The following is a 21,168-nucleotide window of genomic DNA, read 5'->3' as shown; positions in this document are numbered from 1 at the left end:
GTATTTAGTCAGCCACCAATTGTGCAAGTTCTCCCACTTAAAAAGATGAGAGAGGCCTGTCATTTTCATCATAGGTACACGTCAACTATGACAGACAAATTGAGAAAATAAATTCCAGATAATCACATTGTAGGATTTTTAATGAATTTATTTGCAAATTATGGTGGAAAATAAGTATTTGGTCACCTACAAACAAGCAAGATTTCTGGCTCTCACAGACCTGTAACTTCTTCTTTAAGAGGCTCCTCTGTCCTCCACTCGTTACCTGTATTAATGGCACCTGTTTGAACTTGTTATCAGTATAAAAGACACCTGTCCACAACCTCAAACAGTCACACTCCAAACTCCACTATGGCCAAGACCAAAGAGCTGTCATAGGACACCAGAAACAAAATTGTAGACCTGCACCAGGCTGGGAAGACTGAATCTGCAATAGGTAAGCAGCTTGGTTTGAAGAAATCAACTGTGGGAGCAATTATTAGGAAATGGAAGACATACAAGACCACTGATAATCTCCCTCGATCTGGGGCTCCACGCAAGATCTCACCCCGTGGGGTCAAAATGATCACAAGAACGGTGAGCAAAAATCCCAGAACCACACGGGGGGACCTAGTGAATGACCTGCAGAGAGCTGGGACCAAAGTAACAAAGCCTACCATCAGTAACACACTACGTCGCCAGGGACTCAAATCCTGCAGTGCCAGACGTGTCCCCCTGCTTAAGCCAGTACATGTCCAGGCCCGTCTGAAGTTTGCTAGAGTGCATTTGGATGATCCAGAAGAGGATTGGGAGAATGTCATATGGTCAGATGAAACCAAAATAGAACTTTTTGGTAAAAACTCAACTCGTCGTGTTTGAAGGACAAAGAATGCTGAGTTGCATCCAAACACCATACCTACTGTGAAGCATGGGGGTGGAAACATCATGCTTTGGGGCTGTTTTTCTGCAAAGGGACCAGGACGACTGATCCGTGTAAAGGAAAGAATGAATGGGGCCATGTATCGTGAGATTTTGAGTGAAAACCTCCTTCCATCAGCAAGGGCATTGAAGATGAAACGTGGCTGGGTCTTTCAGCATGACAATGATCCCAAACACACTGCCCGGGCAACGAAGGAGTGGCTTCGTAAGAAGCATTTCAAGGTCCTGGAGTGGCCTAGCCAGTCTCCAGATCTCAACCCCATAGAAAATCTTTGGAGGGAGTTGAAAGTCCGTGTTGCCCAGCGACAGCCCCAAAACATCACTGCTCTAGAGGAGATCTGCATGAAGGAATGGGCCAAAATAACAGCAACAGTGTGTGAAAACCTTGTGAAGACTTACAGAAAACGTTTGACCTGTGTCATTGCCAACAAAGGGTATATAACAAAGTATTGAGAAACTTTTGTTATTGACCAAATACTTATTTTCCACCATAATTTGCAAATAAATTCATAAAAAATCCTACAATGTGATTTTCTGGATTTTCTTTTCTCATTTTGTCTGTCATAGTTGACGTGTACCTATGATGAAAATTACAGGCCTCTCTCTTCTTTTTAAGTGGGAGAACTTGCACAATTGGTGGCTGACTAAATACTTTTTTTCCCCCACTGTATGTTGTTGACTCATTTTCACAGACGAGCAGAAGAATATCAAAACGAGACAAACTCAAATACATACAGTATCCCCAGTGTGCAACCTACAGTATGTGACTAACACACACACACAGGGATGAGATGGGTTGTGTGGGTAGTTGCTGTAAGACAATGATAGTCTAAAAATGCTCATCAGTGTGTCCTACCTTGTGTATTGCCAGCCAAAATGTCATCCTTGCTTCTCAGAAGTAGCATGATGGTGTGGCCTGGGACTCCTCTCTCCCTCTCATAGCCTCAGACTGAGGGAGGGTGAACTGAGATGCACACACGAGGAAAAAGACAAGAAAGAGATGCATCACAATAGCCTACTCAAAAATTGAAACTATAACATATAACTTTAAAACTGCTCTGTCATTGAACGATAACAAAGGAACACATTACATCTACAAACCAAGTAGCATTTAAGTATGTATTACATTATGACAGTTAATTTACATTTTGATGGCTATGATGATACTGTGAATGTAGGCCTAAATATCCAAAGACCGTGTGTAAATGCAAGGCCATAGAGAAAGACTCAACACATTAATAAGGTATGAGACACATCAGATAATATGAGACATATTTTTGATCTTGGATCTTATTTCATACTACTTTGATGTCTTGATATAATCGTGTACATGGGACTTTGAGATAAGCTAGCTCTTGAGAACCCAAGGGGGCCCAAGGGGGCCCAAGGGGGCTTACAGCTTCCCCCTCTTGGGTTCTCAGCTGAAGGGATGAACCACAGCTGGCTCCATGTGAACTACAATCCCAATGCTCTGTTTAAACGTTACTAATCATCTTTGCGATACCGTTTTGGAAACATAAAGACGTCTATTCTCACGTCAAAATCATTTCACAAATGCAAAATATACACTTCCTATACACTGTTTTAACTGGTTTTAACACAGTTGCAGTCGACAGTATTTTTCAATTACAACACTATTCTGACGTCCTTTATCCATTACACACAGGGGTACAGAGACACTTCGATAGCTAATTAGAACAGGTGGTCTTCTGTAAACAAGTGCCGTAACATTGAAATATGGCATTAAAAATGGTTTATTCATTTAGCAGAATCTCTTATACACAACGACTTACAGAAGCAATTAGGGTTGAGTGCCTTGCTCAACGGCACAGCGACAGATGTTTCACCTAGTCGGCTCAGGGATTCGAACCAGCGACCTTTCAATTACTAGCTCAATGCTCTAAACCTCTAGGCTACCTGCCTCCCTTATAAAGGTGTGTAGTAACTCTTTTGAATGTATGATTATTCTTTCTCGCTGATGTGAAAGTTAAGTTCTAAATGTTTCCAAAACCGTATCGCAAGCGAGGCATATTGATGTTTAGACAAAGCTTTAGGACAGCGTCGGAAAATTTTCCTCGGGCGGCAGACAGGTTTATGAATAGACGTATACAGTGCCTTCAGAAAGTATTCACACCACACATTTTGTTGTGTTATAAAGTGGGATTAAAAAGAATTGAATTGAGAAAAAGTAATGTCAGTGAGCTACACAAAATACTCTGTAATGTCAAATTGGAAGAAAAATTCTAACATTTGTAAAAATAAATAAAAAATGTATATTGATATATATTAATATATATTGATTAGATAAGTATTAAATCCCCTGAGTCAATACATGTTAGAATCCCCTTTAGCAGCGATTACAGCTGTGAGTCTTTCTGGGTAAGTCTGTCCATTACTATTATTTTCTAAATTCTTCAAGCTCTGTCAAATTGGTTGTTGTTATTGCTAGACAACCATTTCAAGTCTTGCCATAGATTTTCAAGCAGATTTAAGTCAAACCTGTAACACGGCCACTCAGGAACATTCACTGTCTTCTTGGTAAGCAACTGCAGTGTAGATTTAGCCTTGTGTTTTAGGTTATTGTCCTGCTGAAAAGTGAATTCATCTCCCAGGGTCTGGTGGAAAGCAGACTGAACAAGGATTTCCTCTAGGATTTTGCCTGTTTAGCTCCATTCCGTTTATTTTGATCCTGAAAAACTCCCCAGTCCTTAATATAATAATAATAATAATAATACACTGAACAAAACTATAAACACAACAATTTCAAAGATTTTACTGAGTTACAGTTCATATAAGAAAATCATTAAATTGTTATAAATTCATTAGGCCCTAAATCTATGGATTTCACATGACTGGGAATACAGATACAGTGGGGGAAAAAAGTATTTAGTCAGCCACCAATTGTGCAAGTTCTCCCACTTAAAAAGATGAGAGAGGCCTGTAATTTTCATCATAGGTACACGTCAACTATGACAGACAAATTGAGGGGAAAAAAATCCAGAAAATCACATTGTAGGATTTTTAATGGATTTATTTGCAAATTATGGTGGAAAATAAGTATTTGGTCACCTACAAACAAGCAAGATTTCTGGCTCTCACAGACCTGTAACTTCTTCTTTAAGAGGCTCCTCTGTCCTCCACTCGTTACCTGTATTAATGGCACCTGTTTGAACTTGTTATCAGTATAACAGACACCTGTCCACAACCTCAAACAGTCACACTCCAAACTCCACTATGGCCAAGACCAAAGAGCTGTCATAGGACACCAGAAACAAAATTGTAGACCTGCACCAGGCTGGGAAGACTGAATCTGCAATAGGTAAGCAGCTTGGTTTGAAGAAATCAACTGTGGGAGCAATTATTAGGAAATGGAAGACATACAAGACCACTGATAATCTCCCACGATCTGGGGCTCCACGCAAGATCTCACCCTGTGGGGTCAAAATGATCACAAGAACGGTGAGCAAAAATCCCAGAACCACACGGGGGGACCTAGTGAATGACCTGCAGAGAGCTGGGACCAAAGTAACAAAGCCTACCATCAGTAACACACTATGCCGCCAGGGACTCAAATCCTGCAGTGCCAGACGTGTCCCCCTGCTTAAGCCAGTACATGTCCAGGCCCGTCTGAAGTTTGCTAGAGTGCATTTGGATGATCCAGAAGAGGATTGGGAGAATGTCATATGGTCAGATGAAACCAAAATAGAACTTTTTGGTAAAAACTCAACTCGTCGTGTTTGGAGGACAAAGAATGCTGAGTTGCATCCAAAGAACACCATACCTACTGTGAAGCATTGGGGTGGAAACATCATGCTTTGGGGCTGTTTTTCTGCAAAGGGACCAGGACGACTGATCCGTGTAAAGGAAAGAATGAATGGGGCCATGTATCGTGAGATTTTGAGTGAAAACCTCCTTCCATCAGCAAGGGCATTGAAGATGAAACGTGGCTGGGTCTTTCAGCATGACAATGATCCCAAACACACCGCCCGGGCAACGAAGGAGTGGCTTCGTAAGAAGCATTTCAAGGTCCTGGAGTGGCCTAGCCAGTCTCCAGATCTCAACCCCATAGAAAATCTTTGGAGGGAGTTGAAAGTCCGTGTTGCCCAGCGACTGCCCCATAACATCACTGCTCTAGAGGAGATCTGCATGGAGGAATGGGCCAAAATACCAGCAACAGTGTGTGAAAACCTTGTGAAGACTTACAGAAAACGTTTGACCTGTGTCATTGCCAACAAAGGGTATATAACAAAGTATTGAGAAACTTTTGTTATTGACCAAATACTTATTTTCCACCATAATTTGCAAATAAATTCATTAAAAATCCTACAATGTGATTTTCTGGATTTTTTCTTCTCAATTTGTCTGTCATAGTTGACGTGTACCTATGATGAAAATTACAGGCCTCTCTCATCTTTTAAAGTGGGAGAACTTGCACAATTGGTGGCTGACTAAATACTTTTTTTCCCCCACTGTATGCATCTGTTGGTCACAGATACCGTCAAAAAAAAGGTAGGGGCGTGGATCAGAAAACCAGTCAGTATCTGGTGTGACCACCATTTGTCTCATGCAGTGCGACACATCTCCTTCGCATAGAGTTGATCAGGCTGTTGATTGTGGAATGTTGTCCCAATCCTCTTCAATGGCTGTGCGAAGTTGCTGGATATTGGCAGGAACTCGAACATGCTGTCGTACACGTCGATCCAGAGCATCGCAAACATGCTCAATGGGGGACATGTCTGGTGAGTATGCAGGCCATGGAAGAACTGGGACATTTTCAGCTTCCAGGAATTGTGTACAGATCCTTGCGACATGGGGCTGTGCATTATCATGCTGAAACATGAGGTGATGGCGGCGGATGAATGGCACGACAATGGGCCTCCAGGATCTCGTCACGGTATCTCTGTGCATTCAAATTGCCATCGATAAAATGCAATTGTGTTCATTGTCCGTAGCTTATGCCTGCCCACACCATAACTCCACCGCCACCATGGGGCACTCTGTTCACAACGTTGATATCAGCAAACCGCTTGCCCACACAACACCATACATGCTGTCTGCCATCTGCCCGGTACAGTTGAAACCGGGATTCATCCATGAAGAGCAAACTTCTCCAGTGTGCCAGTGGCCATCGAAGGTTAGCATTTGTAAGTTGGTTACGACGCCGAACTGGAGTCAGGTCAAGACCCTGGTGAGGATAACGAGCACGCAGATGAGCTTCCCTGAGACAGTTTCTGACAGTTTGCGCAGAAATGTTTCGGTTGTGCAAACCCACAGTTTCATCAGCTGTCCGGGTGACTGGTCTCAGACAATCCTGCAGGTGAAGAAGCCGGATGTGGAGGTCCTGTGCTGGTGTGGTTACACGTGGTCTGCGAATGTGAGGACGGTTGGACGTACTGCCAAATTCTATAAAACGACGTTGGAGGCGGCTTATGGTAGAGAAATTAACACTAAATTATTTGGCAACAGCTCTGGTGGACATTCCTGCAGTCAGCATGGCAATTGCAAACTCCCTCAAAACTTGAGACATCTGTGGCATTGTGTTGTGTGACAAAACTGCACATTTTAGAGTGGCCTTTTATTGTCCGCAGTACCTGTGTAATGATCATGCTGTTTAATCAGCTTCTTGATATGCCACACCTGTCAGGTGGATGGATTATCTTGGCAAAGGATAAATGCTCACTAACAGGGATGTAAACAAATTTGTGCACAACATTTGAGAGAAATAAGATTTTGTGCGTATGGAACATTTCTGGGATCTTTTATTTCAGCTAATGAAACATGTTACGTTTATATTTTTGTTCAGTGTATATGCTATTTAGCAGACGCTTTTATCCAAAGCAACTTACAGTCATGCATACATACATTTCAGGTTTGGGTGGTCCCGGGAATCAAACACACATTCCTGATGTTGCAAGCGCCATGCTCTACTAACTGCATAACATGATGCAGCCACCACTATGCTTGAAAATATGGAGAGTGGTACTCAGTAATGTGTTGTATTAGATTTGCCCTGCCACATTTTTTGCAGTATTACTTTAGTGCCTTGTACATGCTTTTCACTGTTAATTAGGTTAGTATTGTGGATCCATCCTCATTGTTCTCCAATCACAGCCAATAAACTCTGCAAATGTTTTAAAGTCACCATTGGCCTCATGGTGAAATCCCTGAGCGGTTTCCTTCCTCTCCGGCAACTGAGTTAGGAAGAACACCTGTATCTTTGTAGTGACTGGGTATTGATACATCATCCAAAGTGTAATTAATAACTTCACCATGCTCAAAGGGATAGTTAATGTCGACTGAGGGACCTTTGAGATAATTGTATATGTGGGGTACGGAGATAAGGTAGTCATTCAAAAATAATGTTAAGCACTATTATTGCCCACAAAGTGAGTAAATGCAACTTATTATGTGACTTGTTAAGCACCTTTTTACTCTGGAACTTATTTCGGCTTGCCATAACAAAGGGGGTGAATACCTATTGACGCAAGACATTCCAGCTTTTCATTTATAATTAATTTGTGAAAAATTTTTTAAAAAACATAATTCCACTTTGACATTATGGGGTATTGTGTGTAGGCCAGTGACTAAACAATCTCAATTTAATCCACTTTAAATTCAGGCTGTAACACAACAAAATGTGGGAAAAAATCAAGGGGTATGAATACTTTCTGAAGGCACTGTATGTTTAACATTACCGTCTATGAATGGGCTAGAGATAGGCCTGCAGTATTTTTACCATGATGAAAAAAGAATCCATTAAATGGGTGGGGTGGAATCAATGGCTTACACACACACACACACACACACACACAAAACCGGTCAAAAGTTTTAGAACACCAACTCATTCAAGGGTTTTTCTTTATTTTTACTATTTTCTACATTGTAGAATAATAGTGAATACATCAAAACTATGTAATAGCACATATGGAATCATGTAGAAACCAAAAATGTGTTAAACAAATCAAAATATATTTTATATTTGAGATTCTTCAAATAGCCACCCTTTGCCTTGATGACAGCTTTGCACACGCTTGGCATTCTCTCAACCAGCTTCACCTGGAATGCTTTTCCAACAGTCTTGAAGGAGTTCCCACATATGCTGAGCACTTGTTGGCTGCTTTTCCTTCACTCGCGGTCCGACTCATCCCAAAACATCTCACTTTGGTTGAGGTCGGGGGATTGTGGAGGCCAGGTCATCTGATGCAGCACTCCATCATTCTCCTTCTTGGTAAAATAGCCCTTACAAAGCCTGGAGGTGTGTTGGGTCATTGTCCTGTTGAAAAACAAATGATAGTCCCACTAAGCCCAAACCAGATGGGATGGCGTATCGCTGCAGAATGCTCTGGTAGCCATGCTGGTTAAGTGTGCCTTGAATTCTAAATAAAATCACAGACAGTGTCACCAGCAAAGCATACCCACACCATAACACCTCTTTCTCCATGTTTTACAGTGGGAAATACACATGCGGAGATCATCCGTTCACCCACACCGCGTCTCACAAAGACACAGCGGTTGGAAACAAAAATCTCCAATTTCGACTCCAGACCAAAGGACACATTTCCACTGGTCTAATGTCCATTGCTCGTGTTTCTTGGCCCATGCAAGTCTCTTCTTCTTATTGGTGTCCTTTAGTAGTGGTTTCTTTGCAGCAATTCGACCATGAAGGCCTGATTCACACAGTCTCCTCTGAACAGTTGATGTTGAGATGTGTCTGTGACTTGAACTCTGTGAATAATTTATTTGGGCTGCAATTTTTTAGGCTAATGAACTTATCCTCTGCAGCAGAGGTAACTCTGGGTCTTCCATTCCTGTGGCGGTCCTCATGAGAGCCAGTTTCATCATAGCGCTTGATGGTTTTGCGACTGCACTTGAAGAAACGTTCAAAGTTCTTGAAATGTTCCGTATTGACTGACCTTCATGTCTTAAAGTAATGATGGACTGTTGTTTCTCTTCGCTTATTTGAGCTGTTCTTGCCATAATATGGACTTGGTCTTTTACCAAATAGGGCTATCTTCTGTATACCACCCCTACCTTGTCACGACACAACTGATTGGCTCAAACGCATTAAGAAGGAAAGAAATTCCACAAATTAACTTTTAAGAAGGCACACCTGTTAATTGAAATGCATTCCAGGTGACTACCTCATGAAGCTGGTTGAGAGAATGCCAAGCGTGTGCAAAGCTATCATCAAGGCAAAGGGTGGCTATTTGAAGAATCTCAAATATAAAATATATTTTGATTTGTTTAACACTGTTTGGTTTATACATGATTCCATATGTGTTATTTCATAGTTTTGATGTCCTCACTATTATTCTACAATGTAGAAAATAGTCAAAATAAAGAAAAACCCTTGAATGAGTAGGTGTTCTAAAACTTTTGACTGGTAGTGTACATACATACATACATACATGCATACATACATACATACATATAAAGTGCATTCGGAAAGTATTCAGACCCCTTCCCTTTTTCCACATTTTGTTACGTTACAGCCTTATTCTAAAATATATTTATTTTTTGTATCCATCAATCTACACACAATACCCCATACTGACAAAGCGAAAACAGGTTTTTAGAAATATTTGCACATTTATTAAAAATAAAAAACAGAAATACCTTATTTACATAAGTATTCAGACCCTTTGCTATGAGACTCGAAATTGAGCTCAGGTGCATCATGTTTCCATTGATAATCCTTGATATTTCTGCAACTTGATTGGCGTCCGCCTGTGGTAAATTCAATTGATTGGACATGATTTGGAAAGGCACACACCTGTCTATATAAGGTCCCACAGTTGACAGTGCATGTCAGAGCAAAAACCAAGCCATGAGGTCGAAGGAATTGTCCGTAAATCTCAGAGACAGGATTGTGTCGAGGCACAGATCTGGGGAAGGGTACCAAAACATTTCTGTAGCTTTGAAAGTCCCCAAGAACACAGTGGCCTACATCATTCTTAAATGGAAGAAATTTGGAACCACCAAGACTTCCTAGAGCTGGCCACCCGGCCAAACTGAGCAATCGAGGGAGAAGGGCCTTGGTCAGGCAGGTGACCAAGAACCTGATGGTCACTCTGACAGAGCTCCAGAGTTCCTCTGTGGAGATGGGAGAACCTTCCAGAAGGACAACCATCTCTGCAGCACTCCACCAATCAGGCCTTTATGGTAGATTGGCCAGACGTAAGCCACTCCTCAGTAAAAGGCACGACAGCCCGCTTGGAGTTTGCCAAAAGGCACCTAAAGTTCTCAGACCATGAAAAGCAAGATTCTCTGTTCTGATGAAATGAAGATTGAAGTCTTTGGCCTGAATGCCAAGCGTCACGTCTGGAGGAAACCTGGCACCATCCCTACGGTGAAGCATGGTGGTGGCAGCGTCATGCTGCAGGGGTGTTTTTCAGCGGCAGGGACTGGGAGACTAGTCAGGATCGGGCAAAGATTAACGGAGCAAAGTACAGAGAGATCCTTGATGAAAACCTGCTCCAGAGCGCTCAGGACCTCAGACTGGGGTGAAGGTTCACCTTCCAACAGGACAACGACACTAAGCACACAGCCAAGACAACGCAGGAGTGGCATCGGGACAAGTCTCTGAATGTCCTTGAGTAGTCCAGCCAGAGCCCGGACTTGAACCCGATCGAACATCTCTGGAGAGACCTGAAAATAGCTGTGCAGCAACGCTCCCCATCCAACCTGACAGAGTTTGAGAGGATCTGTAGTGAAGAATGGGAGAAACTCCCCAAATACAGGTGTGCCAAGTTTGTAGTGTCATACCCAAGAAGAATCGAGGCTGTAATCGCTGCCAAAGGTGATTCAACAAAGTACTGTGTAAAGGGTCTGAATACTTATGTAAATGTGATATTTCAGTTTTGTCTTTTTAATAAATTAGCAAAAAAATTCTAAAACCTGTTTTTGCTTTGTCATTATGGGGTATTGTGTGTAGAAATGTGCAAAAAGTGAAGGGGTCTGAATCCTTTCCGAATGCACTGTACATACATACATACATACATATACATATATATATATATATAAACATGTAATTTAGTTTTCCTTCCTCCTGTCCTGCCTACTCTGTAGCTTTTTCAGTGTTGTTAAATTGAGAATATTCATCGACACATATTGGCCTCGACACCTCATGATGTGGGGCGTTTATTAACGAATTTGGCAGAGCATGATTGGTGGGGAGAGATTAAAAATGAACAGTTCTTTGATTGATCTCCTCGCTAAATCATAATCCTTTCTCTCAGTTGATTGAGAATGTGCTTGGTTTTTCGCGGCTCAAAACACTCACAGTGGTTTCAGGGAAAACGGTGCGAGCGCTAAATCCTTTTTGGGTCACAATGTATAGCGACGTTCGAGGTAATTGCTCTCCAAAGCTCCACTTTTCTTATTTTTTTCCCCTTTCCGCGATGCCGTATTTGCTGCTACTGAGTTTCCATCTGACTGCAGCGGGTCTGTTATTGATGAACAAGGAATAGGGAGGATGGGAAAGGTTAGGAACACATCATAAATGGATGTGCAACCTCACACATGGTGAATTTGGCAATTGGTTTCAGAGGTCCTAAATGTGATTCATGGGAACTTCGAGATAGGCATGTGCTTTCTTGCTGGGTCAGACAGACACTGAATGAAACCTTCCATTAGAACAGTAAGCTATTTATACCTAGTGGAGGTCCAAATTCCAGCAAGCACTCTGGTTGGTGCTTGCACACACTTACAAGGCCAACAAGTGACGCTGTTTCCCTTGAGTACAAATGATGTATTTTACCCAAATGTACTGTATGTACTAAATTGTCTCCATCCCCCCGCCAGTACAGTAGTAGTGTAATGAATAACTTCTATTAATCCTAATTATACCCATGCATATCTCAATACACCCCACAAGCAATTTCTCAATGAATGGAAATGAATTTGTCTGTTCAAGGGCATGTTGCACAGGCCATACTTTAGGTAAATAAATGATGAATTAAATATGCTGATAAATAATGAACTATGTCTCTAGGGCAACAGATTGTAAGTTCTATATTTAATAGATTGATAGGCCTCACACAGACACATGCTGTACACAACATAAGCACAGTGACATACACTTAACACATGAACCAAAAGGGTGACCATAAATGGAAACATCAGAGAAAAATAATAGAGAATGCTCCCATGCAGCCACTATTTCTACCCATTAATACATACAAAATGGAATAAATGCAGTACTAATTTTCCTGTAGTTATGTCCTTCCTTATGTCGTTGTGTCAATACGACTCTTCTTAATCAGCTATGATGAATTATTAAACATATTTTATAGGAGATCATGACCCATATTCTCCAGTCTTGGAGTGAATAAACTGCCAATAAATAGTCTCCTCGCCCCATATACTGTAGCTCCCTCCAATCACCAAGTGAACAAGCCCAGTGTTTGATCCACAGATGCATTCAGTGGGTTGAATGAAAGGGAGACTGACAGATTACTCAAAGTTTGAGATGGTTTCTAATCTTCGGGCAGAAGTAGGCCTAAAACATGGGTTAGGCCCTGTCTGTGTTAGACAGCATAGCGAGTGACAAAGATTAGGGGTGGGTGAATGGAGATTATGAATGTCCACAGCCCCTGCTGTCTCCTGGCCTTGTTATTGAGTCAGCAATGGCTGCAGCACATAAAGCATGAAATGTAGAAGCTGCAGGACAACATTGTCTTTTTGATGGTGGAGATCATATGCAAACTTCTATGTTCTAGGATGAATCTCCAGCATATTTACATGGTTACTTAGGTTAAACAATTTCAGAACGAATCCTGAATAATTCACATCCAGTGGTCCTGCAGTGCCAGATGGCATTTTAGAATATGTCCATTTTTGGAAATAATAATATGCCATTTAGCAGACACTTTTATCTAAAGCGATTTGCAAATATTTTACATACGGGTGGTCCCTGGGATCAAACCCACAATCCTGGTATTGCAAGCCCCATGCTCTACCAACTAAGCTACAGAGGACCTGAATAAATTCAGGATATGCATAGACCACAGAAAGTCACCCCACCATGTGGAACTGAGGCCCAAGAGGATCAGTCCAATTCCCTTAAACCAGGTACAACCACAATCTAAGGGATGGTGGGCCCATACAAACACATAAAATATTAACATATAGTGTAACACCAGTAAAAACCACTGTGTTCAATTCTATCAGTTTAATGATAATCAACTTTCTCCCCATTGGTGTTGTTTTTTCCTTTTAGTAGACCCACGAGCATCTTGTGGTTGAGCCCATAGTTACACATTGGCCAACCATCTAGCCTCATTGCGATGTTACTGACAGACTACATGGGCTTAAGGGCCCTTCTGCAGGTAGACTGTTACAGTCACGTGTAGGGTCAAAATAGAGAGCACCAAGTCCCAGGTGGATTTGACGCGTATGTAGCTGTAACCTTGACCAATTCTCAGCACACAGTATAAATCCAAACCCTGTCAGCCAAATGATAGGAAAGTGAATTAGAAAAAAGGGGTCAAACACACAGGACATATGATGGACAGGCGGGTGTGATGCAACAGACACACTGAGCTGAGGCTCTCAACCCAAAGCGGAAACCGACAACAAAGAAAAGTGCATAATACTGTACGTTGCGACACATTGACGTTTTCCTTTGAAATAATGATGTATTCACCGGATAAGCTGCAGGGAGAGGTAGGCGGAAAGGGCAATGGACTCACTCTCGCTCTTTCTCACAGTCACACACACACGCTGTACATTAACTGAAGTGTCTAGAACTGCATTGGAGAGTGGGTGGGGAGAAGGTTTACAGTACAGATATAGGCAAAGCAATAGAAGCTTGTTTATGAGGTGTGGAGATTCCACCAATAGAGTGCCTTTTGGGTAGTGTCATTAGATTTTTTTTTTTGCATTTAAACATTCTGTCATAAAGAGCACATGTTCAACTTAATAAAAAAAACATGTTTTCCTATCTCATAAAAAATAATAACTATAGTAAAGTGCCAATTAAGAAACAAGGTTGACCCTAACAGCATTTACCATAACAGGGTTGACGATACATCTTAAATCAGACAAATCAGGGAGAATGGAAGCTTGTTGTGTGCAACATGGAGGGGCAATTGAATGCAAGCTTCACAATAATGGAAATTGTAAAAACTCTACAGTGCATTCGGAAAGTAGTCAGACCCCTTGACTTTTTCCACATTTTATTACATTACAGCCTTATTCTAAAATGGATTAAATAAATAAAAAATCCTCATCGATCTTCACACAATACCCCATAATGACAAAGCAAAAACAGGTTTTAGATATTTTAGAAAATCTATTAAAAATAAAAAACAGAAATACCTTATTATAAGTATTCAGACCCTTTGCTATGAGACTTTCCATTGATCATCCTTGAGATATTTCTACAACTTGATTGGAGTCCACCTGTGGTAAATTCAATTGATTGGACATGATTTAGAAAGGCACACACCTGTCTATATAAGGTCCCACAGTTGACAGTGCATGTCAGAGCAAAAACCAAGTCATGAGGTCGAAGGAATTGTCCGTAGAGCTCCGAGACAGGATTGTGTCGAGGCACAGATCTGGGGAAGGGTACCAATACATCTCTGCAGCATCGAAGGTCCCCAAGAACACAGTGGCCTCCATCATTCTTAAAATAGGAGTTTGGAACCACCAAGACTCTTCCTAGAGCTGGCCACCCGGCCAAACTGAGCAATCAGGGGAGAAGGGCCTTGGTCAGGGAGGTGACCAAGAACCTGATGATCACTCTTGACAGAGCTCCAGAGTTCCTCCTTCCAGAAGGATAACCATCTCTACAGCACTCCACCAATCAGGCCTTTATGGTAGTGGCCAGACGGAAGCCACTCCTCAGAAAAAAAACGACAGCCTGCTTGGAGTTTGCCAAAAGGCACCTAAAGGACTCTTAGACCATGAGAAACAAGATTCTCTGGTCTGATGAAACCAAGATTGAGCTCTTTGGCCTGAATGCCAAGCGTCACATCTGGAGGAATCCTGGCACCATCCCTACGAAGAAGAATACCGAAGACTAGAGGCTGTAATCGCTGCCAAAGGTGCTTCAACAAAGTACTGAGTAAAAGGTCTGAATACTTAAGTAAATGTGATATTTCCGTTTTTTAAAACCTGTTTCAGTTTTCTAAAAACCTGTTTTTGCTTTGTCATTAAGGTGTATTGTGTGTAGATTGATGAGGGGGGGAAAACAATTAAATCCATTTCAGAATAAGGCTGTAATGTAACAAAATGTGGAAAAAGTCAAGGGATCTGAATACTTTCCAAATGCACTGTTTCTATGTGTAACAGGGATGACGTGTTATGCTCAACATGCTCAGTTTTCCACCACAAAACACCAGAAAATGGCCAAAGAGAGTAGAACCAGTTCACCTGCTTTTACACTATGATTTGACTATAAGATGTTCAATGTTTCTTTAAAAAAGCATTTTTTTTAAAGGAATTGTTTAACCATATTAAAAAGAGTTTAGTTCACGCAACAGGTTGACCTTAAAATGAGGAACAAACGTAAATGAATTACTAATCACATGGAATAAATAATCATCTTCAGAAATGACTGTCAAAGTAACAAAATAACTAGGGCTTTACAATGGTGAAAACTTGGGGAAATTTATTAAATTGAACAGATATATAGAATTTTCCATGTGGTCTATATTAAAGGGTACTTAATTTAATATAACAGGCTTTTAAAATATAATATTGATGCACAATTTAAGGTATCAAAGGGCACTATTCGTGGAATGACCCAGATACAGATTATGTAGATGATGTACCTAAATGTATAGAAAGGGTATGACGAGATCAGAGTTGTTGATTATATGGACGAACATATATAAGAGCTCAAACAAGGTATCAAAGGCTAGATATGGTGGAATTTAGGGGAAATTACTGATCTTCGATAATCCACCATTCAACTCGTTCAATGTCCACCTCTCTCTTTCTCACACACACACCAGACACCAACACACTGTGGTGCAATGATATGTATGAAAGACTATATGTATGTTAACACCCACATTGAATGACAAAATACCATTAATCAATGACAACAAAATGAAGAGCAATAGAAATAGCTTGTGTGTAAGAGAGGCACTGTACTCACCTAATTAACCCTTAATACTGAGTGATTCTAAATGTAATTGTGTTTGTAGATAGGAGAAATTGTAACAATCACAAATATATCACTAGAAGATAAAAGATGTTGAGTCCTTAATCCTTGATAGTAAAATCCCATTAAAATTCATTAGTAGAAAAAAGTATTAAAATCAGCTTTAGTCCATTAGGGAAAAAATACAAAAAAGTCCTGAATTTCAGTGCTGTTTATAATAACAGTTAATTAGAGGCTTTCATTTGAAGTCCAATCCAAGACAGTAATTCCTCAGGAAAACAGCTACATCCAGAATGCATTTATCATTGTGATGAATATTTTTAAAATCCCATTCCCCAATATCTTCATATAATGTAGAGGAGAATCATAAAATTCTCCTTCAAGAAAAAAAGCAAATATAAAGCGAGGTGGAGCGAGAATGAATTGTGGTTTGCTCTACTTATCTATGTATATGTCTATTGCTGTGTGTAATACACTCTCTTTCCCCCTCTCACACTCTCTTTCCCTCTCACTCGCTCTTTCGCTCACTCACACACCAAAAAGTCTATGTTTTTTTGGTTAGTTCGCAATAAACCTAATTCCCTACAACCTTTTCACCACCCTGTCTTCAACACTTCCCTTCTCCTATTGCTAAACATTGTTCCCAAATAACTACACTAAATTACCTGACACTTAAAATATATCACAGTAGTCCCAGTAATAACTTACAAAAATGATTCCCCATATAAGTAAACATAACTCTTAAATTATATCAGAAAACAAAATTACCCTCTAACATTTCATTGATGGCAAATGAAAAAATAAATAAATGACTGTATCAATTAAAAGGTGGGGGTGTAAGTGGAAAACAATGATTGGATAGAGATGAATGGCGCTTAAAGGAGAGCGACAGATGAGAAAAGCATGTAAAAAGAAAAATCCTCTGAAAGTTAAAGAATTGCAGCAAGTGTTTTAGTCCATTATCTTTGAGTGCTTGTGTGTGTGTGTCAGAGGGAGTGAGAGTGAAAGGAGAGGGGGTGGGGTGGGTAGAGAGAGATGCACACACAGGTGACAGACCAGTAGAATGAGAGACGGGTAAGTGAGTATTAAGAGCGGAGCTACAGATAATGTTTGACCGTCTTCATCAGACAGTAGTGGTTTCATAAGAGGTGCAGGATGAGATGGGAACAGTATAATATCTTGATTTATTCATTTTTTGCTAGATTTGGAGTTTGCCTTGGGACCTTGCATTAGTCTCCTCCTGTGTGTGAGTAAAACGATTCAATAAGGAAACGGAGGCAGTTACACATTTAATCGGAGGAGAAGAGACTGTTGTGCAATACTGTGAGAGAAAATGTGCTCCTCTGAGAAGAGAGGAAGGCGTTGCAGGATGAATCACTGTGGTTTTGATTAAGGTCAAAAGCAAATAGGTGATGTTTGGGATGGAGAGGAAGAGTGGGGATGGCATGTCATGAAAACAAGTACCAGCTGAATGATTTGATGAAAGAACCATTCCTATACCGAGCCATACTGTAGTTTAGCATGTGTGTGTGTTGATGTGTGTTATATGGATGCGTAACACACACAAACAGATTGAGACAGACACTAAACACTAAGAGACCTACCTATAAATACAAATAAGAATCCCCAAAATAGAGATGCAAAGGATTGTGGGAGAAGAAAAGAGGTACAAAATAGGAAGAGGTAAAAAAAATGAAAAAAGGTAAAATAGTGTTATCAACGAGCTTGTCTTTTCTGTCGAAAAAATCTGGATAATTGAAACACTGGTAGATTAAAAAACTAGTCAAAGTTATGGGGTGGAAGGTGAGTGGAGCAATGGGGGGAGGGGGAGCGTGGGTAAGAGGGGGAAAAGATTGGGAGTCATAGGAATGGGAAGGGAAGGGAGAATGGATAAGGAAATTAAAAGGGGAAAAAATCTCTTTCCTTCCTTTTCTTGTTCATATATAGAAGAAATTGTAGACCAGGTAAATGGAGAAATAGATGAGAAGGCAGAGGACAGAGAGAGCAAGCAAATGAAAAGATAAAGCACCTCCCAGCAAGGCGATGAGGAAGAAGAAGAACAAAGAACGAAAGAAAAAAACTAATACTCCAGTAGCCTCCGTTCTTTCTTGTCTCTATGTGGAAGGGGGGAATGGCAGTTGCCAGTTATTCCCCCTCCCAGCTTATCTTCTTTCTTCTTTCAACAAAAAAAGCCTTCCCATCCAGATGAAAATATGTCCTTTTCCTCTAACTCTGGTCTATTACATACCACACACACACAGGTTAGACATGTTGCAGTCTCATCAATATTGCTTACTGAAAAGACACAGGGTTGTAAGACAAGCATTGCCAGCCTTATGAGAAAGGATACTGAACTGAAATTGCTATCTGTCCCCTCTCCCGCCCATCCCTGAGAAAGCTGGGTGGGAGGGAGGAGGGTCCTCTCGCAGCATTAGTATGCATTGAGAGAGTGAGAGAGAGGAGGAGGAGGAGGAGGGGGTGCCTTTCTAACAAATGTTGAGGAACCGGTGTTAGTGTGAATAAAACTGATATGGGACTAGCGCCCCCTAGAGTCAAGCATCAATACACCAGTATAGTTTACAAACATTTTAATGAAAAATTACAATAGTCTGAATAGTTCTTGGTACTTAACCTTTCGGTCAATCTGTTGTCAGGTCCAATGCATGTACATGTTTCAAACCAGCCATTAAGACTTTACATGTCCCTATCAGACAGAGTATAAAGTGATCAACAGACAGTGTGAATTACATGAGGCCCAGGGGGGTCTCAGACCTCATGAATGAGACATGAGTCCCCCTAAATGCAACAAAGTCGAACTTTGGGGTGGGGGGGGGGGGGGGGGGGGGGGGTCTCTAAATAATACTAATTGAACAATTCTACTATTTCTTTAAAATGCAATTTGTACTGCTACAGAGGTAAATATTAAAATACACTGCTCAAAAAAATAAAGGGAACGCTTAAACAACACAATGTAACTCCAAGTCAATCACACTTCTGTGAAATCAAACTGTCCACTTAGGAAGCAACACTGATTGACAATACATTTCACATGCTGTTGTGCAAATGGAATAGACAACAGGTGGAAATTATAGGCAATTAGCAAGACACCCCCAATAAAAGACTGGTTTTGCAGTTGGTGACCACAGACCACTTCTCAGTTCCTATGCTTCCTGGCTGATGTTTTGGTCACTTTTGAATGCTGGAGGTGCTTTCACTCTAGTGGTAGCATGAGACGGAGTCTACAACCCACACAAGTGGCTCAGGTAGTGCAGCTCATCCAGGATGGCACATCAATGCGAGCTGTGGCAAGAAGGTTTGCTGTGTCTGTCAGCGTATTGTCCAGAGCATGGAGGCGCTACCAGGAGACAGGCCAGTACATCAGGAGACGTGGAGGAGGCCGTAGGAGGGTAACAACCCAGCAGCAGGACTGCTACCTCCGCCTTTGTGCAAGGAGGAGCAGGAGGAGCACTGCCAGAGCCCTGCAAAATGACCTCCAGCAGGCCACAAATGTGCATGTGTCTGCTCAAACGGTCAGAAACAGACTCCATGAGGGTGGTATGAGGGCCCGACGTCCACAGGTGGGGGTTGTGCTTACAGCCCAACACCGTGCAGGACGTTTGGCATTTGCCAGAGAACACCAAGATTAGCAAATTCGCCACTGGCGCCCTGTGCTCTTCACAGATGAAAGCAGGTTCACACTGAGCATGTGACAGACGTGACAGAGTCTGGAGACGCCGTGGAGAACGTTCTGCTGCCTGCAACATCCTCCAGCATGACCGGTTTGGCGGTGGGTCAGTCATGGTGTGGGGTAGCATTTCATTGGGGGGCCGCACAGCCCTCCATGTGCTCGCCAGAGGTAGCCTGACTGCCATTAGGTACCGAGATGAGATCCTCAGACCCCTTGTGAGACCATATGCTGGTGCGGTTGGCCCTGGGTTCCTCCTAATGCAAGACAATGCTAGACCTCATGTGGCTGGAGTGTGTCAGCAGTTCCTGCAAGAGGAAGGCATTGATGCTATGGACTGGCCTGCCCGTTCCCCAGACCTGAATCCAATTGAGCACATCTGGGACATCATGTCTCGCTCCATCCACCAATGCCACGTTGCACCACAGACTGTCCAGGAGTTGGCGGATTCTTTAGTCCAGGTCTGGGAGGAGATCCCTCAGGAGACCATCCGCCACCTCATCAGGAGCATGCCCAGGCGTTGTAGGGAGGTCATACAGGCACGTGGAGGCCACACACACTACTGAGCCTCATTTTGAGTTGGATCAGCCTGTAGTGTGGTTTCCCACTTTAATTTTGAGGGTGACTCCAAATCCAGACCTCCATGGGTTGATACATTTGATTTCCATTGATAATTGTTGTGTGATTTTGTTGTCAGCACATTCAACTATGTAAAGAAAAAAGTATTTAATAAGATTATTTCATTCATTCAGATCTAGGATGTGTTATTTTAGTGTTCCCTTTATTTTTTGGAGCAGTGTACATGCGTATTCCAAATTAAACGAACACCCCCACCGGTCATGGTTTAAAAAATGTATATATATCCATGTGGCTGCACTTGTCATCCCAGGACAGTCCGGTATCTCAGCCCCTTTTCAGGCATCCCAACTTTTCTTTCTACAAAAAAAGTTCCTTTAGTCAAAGACGCATCAATTAATTCAGGCTACAAGAGTGTAGACCTAATGACAATCGCTGAATGTCATTACACTTTTTGGTGTTCCGTAACAGATCTCTCTTTCCATTCATCAAATGGTGCGAGTGCACAGTGCACTGTTTGGATCTGGAATTCTTTTGGAGTGGATGAACATGTGCAGGTAGCCTACCTTTTGAAGTGAAGTGATATGTTTGACAATATGAAAACATCATGACTGGTTCTGTTCATGCCAAATTAAAAGGTAATTAAAAAAACATTAAATAACATGTCTTTACTATTAGGCACATAAAAAAAATGACTGTGTATTACCATATAATAACATGGTCATTCTGTCCTTCATAGTATGATCTTTCAGTTAGACTGACAATTGCAATGAAAAGTTAGAGTTTTCAAATGCCTTCAGGGAACTAGAAGGATAAGAATACTTTGTCCATTTTCTTTCAGAAACGGAATCAGGCCATTTCAAGATTGATTTTC

General features: G+C 41.5%; 1 protein-coding gene across 1 annotated transcript in view; it reads right to left on the bottom strand.

Moving 5' to 3' along the window:
- The window catches only part of LOC311105152 (glutamate receptor ionotropic, NMDA 2B-like), a gene marked incomplete at both ends in the record, with an annotated part of 77,474 nt that extends 75,673 nt beyond the window's left edge, over nt 1–1,801 (bottom strand). Inside the window, 1 exon segment of the mRNA XM_084147194.1 lies at nt 1,775–1,801. Within this exon segment, the coding sequence (XP_084003320.1) occupies nt 1,775–1,801 (27 nt within the window).
- Between the last annotated feature and the right edge of the window lie 19,367 nt (nt 1,802–21,168).

Source organism: Coregonus lavaretus, assembly GCF_964263955.1.
Source record: "Coregonus lavaretus genome assembly, chromosome: 2".
NCBI classification, from domain to species: domain Eukaryota; kingdom Metazoa; phylum Chordata; class Actinopteri; order Salmoniformes; family Salmonidae; genus Coregonus; species Coregonus lavaretus.
Note: the sequence above shows the minus strand (reverse complement) of the source record. Positions and strands in the feature narration are given on the sequence as shown.